This window comes from Oryctolagus cuniculus, chromosome 2 (genome assembly GCF_964237555.1).
Source record: "Oryctolagus cuniculus chromosome 2, mOryCun1.1, whole genome shotgun sequence".
Taxonomy (NCBI): domain Eukaryota; kingdom Metazoa; phylum Chordata; class Mammalia; order Lagomorpha; family Leporidae; genus Oryctolagus; species Oryctolagus cuniculus.
Genome location: NC_091433.1, coordinates 165,950,623 through 165,962,957, shown reverse-complemented (window position 1 = coordinate 165,962,957; position 12,335 = coordinate 165,950,623). Strand labels below are relative to the sequence as shown.

General features: G+C 36.9%; 1 protein-coding gene across 2 annotated transcripts in view; it reads right to left on the bottom strand.

Moving 5' to 3' along the window:
* Window positions 1-12,335, bottom strand: part of STRN (striatin) — a 131,805-nt gene that overhangs the window by 28,816 nt on the left and 90,654 nt on the right. Inside the window, exons 8-10 of one of the 2 annotated variants that reach the window (XM_070069253.1) lie at window positions 3,376-3,486; window positions 1,224-1,310; window positions 612-755 (exon numbers count right to left, since the gene is read on the bottom strand). In XM_070069253.1, the coding sequence (XP_069925354.1) occupies window positions 612-755; window positions 1,224-1,310; window positions 3,376-3,486 (342 nt within the window). The remainder of the gene's footprint in view (window positions 1-611; window positions 756-1,223; window positions 1,311-3,375; window positions 3,487-12,335) is intronic. The other variant, XM_051842991.2, reaches the window with a different exon arrangement.

The following is a 12,335-nucleotide window of genomic DNA, read 5'->3' as shown; positions in this document are numbered from 1 at the left end:
GATCCTGGATTATCAGCTAATAGAAATGTATACTCTGAAATCAATTTTCACATATAAGCATTTTATACATTTATAATAGAACTTGTATCTAAAAGAAATATATAAGCATAAGATTATACTGTAAAAAACTGGGCACAACCTAAATACTGATCTCATATTAACTCTAAATAAATAATCTTAAAATTATAATAATAAAGTTATTGGTATGATCTTATATTAAGCAAATAAAGTAAGAAAGAATTACTCTACATGAAGACTAACCTATGTAAAACTATATGCATGTGGGTCAGGACTGAAAGGGAATGAGAAAAAGCAGAAAGTAGAAGATGTGATTAGACCTTCAGGTGACTTTTCCCCATTTCCATTTATCAGTGATAAGCTGCTTAAATATTTTTGAGTCTCCAAGTAATAACACTAATTTTCCCTTATCTTAAAGACTGAAGTTGAAATCAAACTCCCTTGAATGCAACAAAGCTTGCATTTAAGGAATTCCATATAGATCAACTATTTGCAGAATAAAATTCTCTCAAAGGTAAGAGTCCTTTCTAACATCTTAACTGAGAGAGATTCATCAAGTGCTTTCTGTGGCCCAAAATATCTGAAATACTTGCCTTCATCTGCCCTATTAATTTCATGTTCAGGAAGTCTGGAACTACTGGGTCTGGAAGGTGAACCGACAGATGGCTGCAATGAAGGAAGTTCATCAACATCTCTCAAATTAGCAAGCATATCTTGTAGTTTTGACCTATTGGGCCCTATCAAAAAAAAAAAAAAAAAAAAAAAGGTAGGGGGAGAGGAAAATAAAAAAGAGGAAACAGAATTATTCCACTGCATCAAAAAGGTACCATAAATCTTATTTCACATCCGTTGACATTCATCTTTAAAAATATTCTACTGGATTAATTATTTTCAAAGTTTTCAAATTATTTTAAAAATGTACTATTCCTGAAAACAATTGCATTTTACATGTATTTTTATAAGTGAATGCAATATCACATTTGCATAAACATGTATATCATGTCCATCTGGATCATTACAAGTAATATTAGTTTATAATCCAACCATTGTCTATCACGTTAAATGATGACAGATACCACAGATTATGAACCTACAGAGTACTAAATTAAACAATGACATCCCTATTTAAATTAAGACGCATTCAGTGCCTTCCATCTTGAAGCTATCATCCTGAGGTGAAGTCTTAGGCCCTGTCAGTTACTTACCTGAGCTTTGATTCTTCATTCTCCCACATCCCTGTTTTGACTGTTTTATATAGCATAGAGGCTGAAACAGATCTTCGGTAGTTTTTCCTGTTATAAGTTTAATTAAGAATGGGAAAATCTTACCCATAGTCCATTATGGTTTTTCTCCTATACCACCAAAGAATATAACTATTTTAAAGCAATTTTAACTAATACCTACAAATGTATTTCAAGACAGTATGACTAGAGGACACAATTTGACTGGAAATATTTCAACTTGATTATATTAAAAAGACTCGAACTTTCCTAGTGATTAATAATTCAATTTAAAAATTTATATAGTAGTTTGTAAACTAATGCTTCATGTATCTATTCAAAGCTTTGCTTTAGTTTTATTTTTATAAGCCTTCAGTTGTTCTCAACTGGTATCTTTTATCAATATAATGTGAACTTAAGATGATAAATGTGGCCAACGTCAGTCTACAGTCTAACTTCAGTGTACTATACTATAAAAACTATATACTATAGGCCTGAAAATGGACCATAATCCCCAGATTCAGAAAATCCAACTGCTTCCACTGGCAAGAATACTGTTCCAGTCAAATGGTGCAGTTTTACACCTCATGTGCTAAATTCCAACTACAGCAATACCTTGATATTTGATAAACACCAAATAATCAATGTAAGAGTCGATGGATTCTACACAAGTCCTGGCTACCCTTTTCTATCAGTACACTTTTACATTCAAAAGACATTAATTTTTGTAGTACAATGACCTAAAGAGATACACATGAGTAGTAAGCTAATCTGGAAAATGCTTCTCATTTAATATCCAAATTTCTCTCAAAATTTTAGTCTAACCGATATTGTCCAAACTCCAAAAATCCAGAACAAATCATGTCACACTATATTTGCGAAGATTAAGTTGTTTTATCAGATTGGATAAAAGGTACCAAATGCTCTTTTTAATATTAATCTTTCTCATTCTGATTTAATCTAAATTGATAACCAATGACATCTTTTATGATGTGATAGTTTTAATATGATGCTAACATCAATAATGGACACATTTTATTGAATCAAGTTAAACATTTTTCAATTCTAACATATTTTAAATAAAGATATAAAAGTTTTTAAGCAACTAGCAGGTTTTAAAAGAGTTCCCTAACAGGAATGACCAGTTTTTAATAAACTTTAGTATCACTGTCAAGAAAAAGAAAAAAACATACTCTTTCAATCTTCTGCAACTTTTAAATAAATAAACATTTCTCACTAGGTTAGATTTTAATCTAGCTTTATGATACCTTAATATCTAGAAGGATGAAGTTCCTAATGCCATAAAAGGGATATTTATGTTCGTATCATCAATGAGGGTAGAACCACAAGGAGGTAGTTTAACCTGGCTCTCTTAACAAAGACATTTAAGAATGTTTCCAGGGATGCTTTCAAAACTTTCCCATTTCGGTTTTACACATTTAATTAGATCTATGCTAAATGTTAATTTGCATACTGAAAAAGTTATATGATTCACAGTGCTAGAAATTCCATTTTACCTTCTGTTTTTGATGTGTCAGCACATTTCATTGTAAAGAAAAAAAGGTAACTGGTTAATATTGCTATAAATGAAACTGATCAAATTTTTAAATTAGAAAATACTTTTAAAGGCTATGTAATTGACTTTGTGCCCTGTATTGCATATAGTGCTGAGAGCAAATGAACCGTGTGTTGTGAATACACAGAATATTCAGGGGTAGAAATTAACTTTCTTTTTGTCTCCAAAATCTATAATTCTAAGAAATAATTTTTATGAATTGCCAGAGTCAGGCTAAATGAAAATAGTTTTTGTTGTAATAGTTTTTATTGTAATTAAGCATATATATTTTTTAAAAATCACCACTATGCTTTAACACATGGCCCAACACTCTCATAAGGCTCTACATTTGCTATTTGTATATGTTATGGTTTCACAGTCATAAATGAATTCTGTTTTTTTTTTAAAGCTTATAATGAAACAGCTAACCACTTAATTTCAACCCCTGAGAGAGGTACAAAGGAATGAGGTCAGGAACAGAAATGAAAAAGAGTAAGTGGTTTTAGGAAAACATTGGAGAAAAAAATGGAGATAAAAATGAGACAAGATTTCTAATTTAAAGATGCAATGTTTTCCACTTACTCTTCACCCCTTTCTTCCCCTTTCTCTCCTTTTTGTATTGTTCCTTGAGTTTGGTAATTACTCCCTGGTCCACATTCCAAGCTTCAGGCATGAGACACTGGTCTTCCTTTTCTAAACATAGTGAAACAAATGAAACAGCGTTTTTCAATAAAATACTGAATGCATTTAAGTCAATACATCTGAAAGACATTAACAACCAATTTTTTTGTAATCTCATTAGTTAAAAAGTATAGTCAATGCTTATTTATTAGATATGTCACATATAATAACTAAAAAAAATCAATTCAAATTCGAAGGTAATAACAACACCGTTCTCTTGAAAGAGACAAGGAAAAAAAAAACCTGAAAAGTTTTAGTGCCTTTTAGTAAATTAAGCCCAAACACTTTACAATCATTTTCATTCTATTTTCTGAAATCTATAAGAACTGAATCACAAAAGTATTAATTTATGCAATTAAATAGGATTAAGAGATTGCAGGGGTGGAGGGAAAGTGCTGTGGTACAGTGGGTTAAGTTGCCACCTGCAGTGCTGGTATCCCATACGGAAGCCAGTCCAGGCTGCTCCACTTCCCATCCAGCTCCCTGATAATGCACCTGAGAAAGCAGAGGAGGCTGGCCCAAGTCCCTGGGCCCCCGCACCCACGTGGGAGACTGGAAAGGAGCTCCTGGCTCCTAACTTCCAGCTGTTGCAGCCATTTGGAGAGTGAACCAGCGATGGAAGATCTCTCTCTAACACTCTCTCTCTCTAACTCTGCCTTTCAAGTAAATAAATCTTTAAAAACGATTAAGAGATTGCACAGCATATTTTCCAATTATTTTAAAGAATTTTATATTTTTGGCACATGTCTAACAAAATGATCATTTCGATTTCACAGACTTAAATAGCATTTTGCAAAACTTATCAATCGGGGCCAGCGCCGTGACACACTCAGTTAATCCTCCACCTGTGGAGCCGGCATCCCATATGGGTGCCGGTTCTAGTCCCGGTTGCTCCAGCCACTCTCTTTCCTTGAATTCCTCAAGTGTGCCATGGCTGTGGTTACGTTAGGGTATTTGCCCTTCCTTTCCTTTTCTTGAACACATCTTCTTGAATACCATATTGTCAGCTATCTCATCAACTTTGTTACTCTCAATGGTGTTTAGCAAGCCACCCGATTTTAAACTGTAAATTGCCATCTCCACCCCAACTCATCCCTGCTCCATCGCCCTTATGCTGTTTTATTTTCTATAGCATTTATCACCTTCTGATATACTGTATTATTTTATATGTTTATTGCTTATTGCTTACATTCTCAAAGCAGATTGCAAACACCTTAAGAGTAAGAATCATCACTTACAAGATCTGGCCCATAGAAAGCACTAAATCCATATTTGTTGAATGAATGACAGGAATAAACTGAAATGAACCAAATAAACAGAAAGCTATTTTTAACAATTAAAAAAAATCTACTGGGCCTGTAAATCTAACACTACATAAAAAAAATTTTAAGCTCAAGATATTAAGCCTATCAGCTGGGCCATTTGTATTTCATATTGGAGTGCTTGGGATTGAGTCCCAGCTCTACTTCCAATTCCAGCTTCCTGCTAATGTGAACCTCAGGAGGCAGAAGGTGATACTCAAGTACTGGGGTCCAAACACATGAGAGGCTTTGAATGAGTTAGTAGCTCCTGGCATTGGCCTGGCCCAGCCTTAGTCACTGCGGGAATATGGGGGAGTGAACTAGTAGATAGAATTTTTGTCTCTTTCTCTCTCTCAAATAAATATTTTATATAAGATTCAACATTTTTATTTTTCTTTTTAAAGATTTATTTATTTATTTGAGAGGCAGAGCTACAGAGAGAGAGAGAAAGAGAAAGGTCTTCCATCCGCAGGTGCACTCCCCAAACAGCCCCAACAGCCAGATCCGGGCTGAACTGAAGCCAGGAGTCAAGAGCTTCTTCCAGGTCTTCCACCCAGGAGCAGGGCCCAAGCACTTGGGTCATCTTCCACTGCTTTCCCAGGCCATAGCCGAGAGCTGGATAGGAAGAGGATCAGCCAGGAATTGAACTGGCACCCATATAGGATGACAGCAGTGTGGATGGAGGCTTAGCCTGCTACACCACAGTGCTGGTCCCACGACTCAACATTTTTAAAAAGATTTATTTATTTATTTGAAAGGCAGAGCATGGGGAGTGGGAGGGGAGACAGATCTTCCATTTGCCGGTTCACTTGCCCCATGGCTGTAGCAGCCACATCTGGGCCAAGCTAAAGACAAGAAGCAGGAAGGGGGCCGGTGCCGTGGCTCATTTGGTTAATCCTCTGCCTGCAGCACCGGCATCCCATATGGGCACCGGGTTCTAGTCTCAGTTGCTCCTCTTCCAGTCCAGCTCTCTGCTGTGGCCCAGGAGGGCAGTGGAGGATGGCCCAAGTATTTGGGCCCCTGCACCCACATGGGAGACCAGGAAGAAGCACCTGGCTCCTGGCTTCAGATTGGTGCAGCGCCAGCCGTGGCAGCCATTTGAGGAGTGAACCAATGGAAGGAAGACCTTTCTCTCTGTCTCTCTCTCACTGTCTATAACTCTACCTGTCAAAAAAAAAAAAAGGGCAGGAAGTCCACCCAGACCTCCTGTGTAGATGGCAGGGATCCAAATACTCAGGCCATCTGCTGCTGCCTTCCCAGGCATATTTACAGGAAGCTGGATCAAAAGAAGAGACAGGATGACGTTTTTATACAGCTAACTATAATCTATAAATACCAGAACTAGTATTTCTTTTTCCCAAAGACTTAGCAACTGAAAAATGATAATTGGTATTAGGTTTTAAAATCTTAATTAAAACTACATGTCTTTTGGACCCTTGAAGTAAAAAATCTAGTCTTACCATAATCTTACTAGACTCAATAACAGCAGCAATTGGGGGTGGGGAGGAACAGTGTTCTGATGCAGCCGGTTATGCCACCTGCAACACCGGCATCCCATATGAGCAATGGCTCAAGTCCCAGCTGCTCTACTTCCTATCCAGCCCCCTGCTAATGCACTTGGGAAAGCAGAAGATGGCCAAAGTACTTGGGCCCCTGTCAGCAACATGGGAGACCCAGAAGAAGCTCCCAGCTCCTGGGTTCAGCCTGGTCCAACACAGGCCATTGCTGCCTTTTGGGGAATGAACCAGCGGATGGAATATTCTCTATTTCTCTCTCTCCCTCCCTCTCTTTGTGGCTCTCTTTGTGCCTTTCAAACAAGTAAATAACTCTTAAAAAAAAAAAAAAAGGCAATGGAAGATCACAAAAGACATGATAAAAATCATTTACTAGCCATAAAATCTTTTTTGAGGGAGTGCAGTAGGAGAAAGATGGAGGGAGCACTTTCAATGGTTTAAATGACCATTTAATTAAACAAGATTTGCAATCTAGCTTTGTTAATTTACTTAAAGTGTAATGCTTTGAACTGAAGTTATAAAACTTCAGACTACCAGTAAAGAAATCTCCCGAAAATGGAAAGATGCCATTCACTCAACTCAATAAAACAATGATCTAGCATACTCACATCTGCGGAAACAGTAACTTAGGTTCTTAGTAGCTGCCTCACAGAGCAGGGTAGGTTAAAAAGTATACATATTGGCCGGCGCCGCGGCTCAGTAGGCTAATCCTCCACCTTGCGGTGCCGGCACACCGGGGTCTAGTCCCGGTCGGGGCACCGGATTCTGTCCCAGTTGCCCCTCTTCCAGGCCAGCTCTTTGCTGCGGCCAGGGAGTGCAGTGGAGGATGGCCCAAGTACTTGGGCCCTGCACCCCATGGGAGACCAGGAGAAGCACCTGGCTCCTGCCTTCAGATAGGCGCGGTGCGCCGGCCGCAGCGCGCCGGCCGTGGCGGCCATTGGAGGATGAACCTACGGCAAAGGAAGACCTTTCTCTCTGTCTTTCTCTCTCTCACTGTCCACTCTGCCTGTCAAAAAAAAAAAAAAAAAGTATACCTATGTCATACAACACACTGGGCTATGAAACACATTAATTAAAGAAATTCACACAAGTATCAACATAGCTATCTTTGGAGAAAAACCAACCCTAAGTACCCCTGCAATAAGACTGGCAATGAAAAGGGTCAACTATCTCTGCAGATGTGTGATTTCTTAGACTTTAGCATAGCACAGTTACCTAGCTGTATTAGTGGAACTGGTGTCTAAAATAGCTGAATATATAAGCTTAGTAGGGAATAAGGAGAGATCTGTTTCATGTTCACTTCCTTTTGATTTCCAAACTTTGTTCTCTTAAAAGTCAGTCACTAGACAGCTACTGTACTTTTCAGTGACTAAGTAATTACCTTAAGTAATTATTCAAGTATTTGCCATAATAAGGGAAAGAAGCACTGGTGCCAGGACAGAGTTCCTGAAGGTAAGATCTTGAAGAGAAATTATATAACTTAATGAAAAGTAAAAGCAAATGGAAAATCTACTGTGTGCTATGGTTGTGAAGTTATTATTGTCAATGTCACCACTGTACCAGAAAATTACTTCTTTATGACTATGGGCATATGTTTGTAAATACCTTCCAGTGAGCTCAGGGTACTAAGAAGTCAGCTGGGCTCAGAAGTATAATCAGTTCCTTCCTCTCATGGGACATTTTAATAAAAGCAAAAGAAAACACTAGTAACTCACTTAAATGCCCAACAGGAAAAGTCATGAAAAGATTCAACAAATGCCCCTACCACCATAATGGTTTCTAACAAATGAGGTAGCTAAAGTCTACCTTGAATGCAAAGCAGAACTTAAGAGAAACTTCACGGGCCAGCGCCGCGGCTCACTAGGCTAATCCTCCGCCTAGCGGCGCCAGCACACCGGGTTCTAGTCCCGGTCGGGGCACCGGATTCTGTCCCGGTTGCCCCTCTTCCAGGCCAGCTCTCTGCTGGGTCAGGGAGTGCAATGGAGGATGGCCCAAGTGCTTGGGCCCTGCACCCCATGGGAGACCAGGAAAAGCACCTGGCTCCTGGCTCCTGCCATCGGATCAGCGCGGTGCGCCGGCCGCAGCGTGCCGGCCGCGGCGGCCATTGGAGGGTGAACCAACGGCAAAGGAAGACCTTTCTCTCTGTCTCTCTCTCTCACTGTCCACTCTGCCTGTCAAAAAAAAAAAAAAAAGAGAAACTTCACAATGTATAGAAAAAGAATCTTGCCTTGAAGTAATCACAGATCATTTTCATTGTAGAATATTTTAAGTGGAGGGAAAAAAAATGGTTTTGTGTTTTTTTTTTCTTTTGAAATATTAGGCAATCGATTCCCTGAACTTATTCAAAGAGACCTGGTTATTTGGTCACTATATTACAATCAAGCAAGTATGAAAGAGGAAAAATATGAACAAAACTTTTAGTAACAATGAGAAAGCAAAAATATATATATTATACTTTCCTTTTGGCATTATAATCCTTTTCTATTTCCTTCAGAGAGAAATAACAAAAAAAATGAGGGTAAATTTATACATTTCTAGGGGCCGGCAATGTGGCATAGTGGGTAAAAGCTGCCGCCTGCAGTGCTGGCATCCCATAGGGGCACCAGTTCGAGTCCTGGCTGTTCCACTTCCAATCCAGCTCTCTGCTATAGCCTGGGAAAGCAGTAAAAGATGGCCCAAGGACTTGGGCCCCTGCTCCCATGTGGAAGAAACCAAAGAAGCTCCTGGCTCCTGGCTTCAGATTGGCACAGCTCCAGCTGTTGTGGCCATTTGGGGAGTGCACCTGTAGATTGAAGCCTTTCTCTTTCTCTCTGCCTCTGTCTCTGCCTCTCTATAACTCTGCCTTTCAAATAAAAAATAAATCTTTAAAAAAATTTATATTTCTAAAGTTCATAACTTTAAAAGTTGTAAAAAAAAAGTTATTTTTTTTAAAGATTTATTTTATTTATTTGAAAGACAGAGTTACAGAGAGAGGTAGAGACAGAGAAGTCTTCCATCCACTCGTGCACTCCCCAGATGGCCGCAGTGGCCAGAGCTGAGCCAATCTGAAGCCAGGAACCAGGAGCTTCTTCCGCGTCTCCCACATGGGTGCAGGGGCCCAAGCACTTGGGCCATCTTCTGCTGCTTTCCCAAGCCTTAGCAGAGAGCTGGATAGAAGTGGAGCAGCTGGGACTAGAACTGGTATCCATATGGGATGCCAGCGCTTCAGGCCAGGGCTTTAACCCACTGCAACACAGCGCCGGCCCCCAATAAAGTTCTTTAAATAATAAAAATATACTAAGAAACACTTGGACAGAATACCCTGAGTTCTAGTCTCAAGGTCTATGTTCTTCCATTTCTTGAATACATTCAAATATATATTTAAAGTAGCTGCTTGAATAAAGGTAGTTGAAAAGTTCAAAATGTGGTATATGTCCATATATAAATACTAAATAAGTCTACAATACAGTTTTATACCATGATTGCTGCTACTTCCATTTATATGGTTAAAATATGACAATACTTTAAAAATTTGTGTAAAATGGAATTAAAAGTTTATTTTGGTGTAAAAAAATTTTAAATCCATGCATAACAGGGTTCTTCAGAAAGTTCATGAAAAATACATGTTATGAAAAAACTATGCATAGTTTTCAAGATTGTCTTTTGAAACAAACATCTTTGATTCTATGTTCCATGAACTTTCTGAAATATTTCTGTAATTATTTAAAGGACACCTATTTCAAGTAAAAAAGCACCTGTTCATCTTTTAAAAAATAACTAGCAGGTGTTTTTATAAAGAAAAACTTCAAATAGTATCAAGATGACTGGCAACATTATGTTTATTCAATAGATAATTTTCCAAATATCAGATCGTTAGGAGTAAATTACATTACCAAATCACAGCATATAATCTCTGTATTGAGAATTTTAGTTTCTCAGTGGCAGAAAAATGTAGCAAACATTTCTCAGCTAAAAGCTAAAGAATATTAAATGCTGTTTAATTTTAAAATATGTTAAATACAAAACTGCCTTTCAAAAGGTTCAGTAAATTAATATATAAGTAAACACCACTGTTACTATTAAATCAAATGTTCTCCAGTTTCAATAGGTGAAGCAACACAAATCATAGGTCTCACCTGAAATGTCTTTATAAAAATGTAAATATAGATAGTATTTATATCATTATATAAATAATCAAAATGGCTAAATATTTAACTGAGTCAAGAAATGGTGATCACTATATACCTATTATATATACATCTAATTGTTAGAATGTACTTTAAACCAAGAAAAATTGAATTTACATTTTAACTTAATTCTCATTCAATACTACTTTTAGTACTTAAAAGTACACCACAATCTATATTTAAAGTAGCAGCGTAAACAAAAGTGGACAAAAAAAAATCCATAATGAAAAAAAAATCATCTCTAACTACTTCTAACAGTAACTTTTTAAAAATAAAACTCATCTATAATATTACTCAGTGAAATTCTGTTTTGTTAAAATTCTTACAGGCTGGTAAAAGATCAATATTATTTAAAGTTAGTAGAAATTAGAAATTCTAATGTTAAAATTCTAATTCTCTTCCATTAATACTTTACTTATTTTCTCATATTTAAGTAATTTATTATTTATCTAATATTATATTTAATATTAGATAATATATTTATTTTACTAACATTATATAACTAACATTGTATTTTAACATAATATTTAAGTTTTCTATACAACCACATCTACAGTGTCATGAATCTATGTGGAAATAAGTAAATGTTTTATAATAAACCAATTAGCAAAGCAATATATTCTATGATCTCACTGATAGCTCTCAGAAACTACAGAAACTTTCTACAGATGTAAAACCAAAGACTCCTATGATTTCAAATTAGATACTGGAAATAATTTAACCATTTACATTTGTCTCTCACATTCCCCTATGCCAAAGGACAGTCCTTGAACAGTCACATTTCCAAATTACAGCATATAATCTCATTTCCTCTGTATTTGACAACTCTCACTTCTCAGTGGCAAAAAAAAATGCAGCAATCATTTTTCAGTGAAAGCTAAAGAATGCAATTTTAAAATATGTTGAATATAAGAAAACTGCTTTTCAAAACGTTTAGTAAATTACCACGTAATTCCCACTGTCATGAGCTATTTAATAATCTCCCCTAGATGTGTAGACACTACAGTAAAATATACTGTGTTCTTTAAATTAAAAAAAAAAAGAATCAACATCCATTTCTTTTACCTTAAAGGGGCAAAGAAATTGCTAGCCCTCTCTACAAGGTGTTAATGTAAGCTGATTTTTAGATCTGTCCATTAAAGGCAGAAGATCAATAGTTAATGTGGCAGAATTGCCAAAAAGAAAGAAGCATCTTGTCCCTACCTTTTCCCAACACAATATATAGTTGTTTAGAAAACTAGTTTCCTAAACCCTTCATGAGGAATCTGTGTAATCTTGTTTTATACAAAACATATAAGCCATAGTAAAATCACAATTTCGAAGATTTATTTATTTATTTGAAAGGTAGAGCCACAGAGAGTCAGATAGATTGTCTTCCATCTGGTGGTTCACTCCCAAATGGCTGCCAAAGCCAGGGCTGGGCCAAGCCAAAGCCAGGAGCTTATACCAGGTCTCTCACATGGGTAGCATGGGCCCAATACTTGGGCGGTATTTTGCTGATTTTCCCAGCATGGGGGAACTACTTCAGAACTGCAGCAGCATCCAATATGGGATGTCAGCATGGAAGGTGTCAGCTTAACCCACTATGCCACAATGCTGGCACCACAATTTCAAAAGCAAAGATGAAATAAGTAGGGAGTTACATTTCATCAGCAGCAGAAGATGACTGGGTCTTCTATCCAAAGGACAGCAAACTACAAACATGAGAAAATAACCTTATCCATTTTTTTTTAGTGAAAAAAATACTCAATTAAAGCTTAATATGTTTTAAACTGCCCCAAAGAAAAGGCTCAAGGAAAAATGAGTATAGGTATTGACTCCCTAACATGATCTATTTTTAAAGAAAGCTTTTATTTAATAAAATCAAATTTCATAGGTAC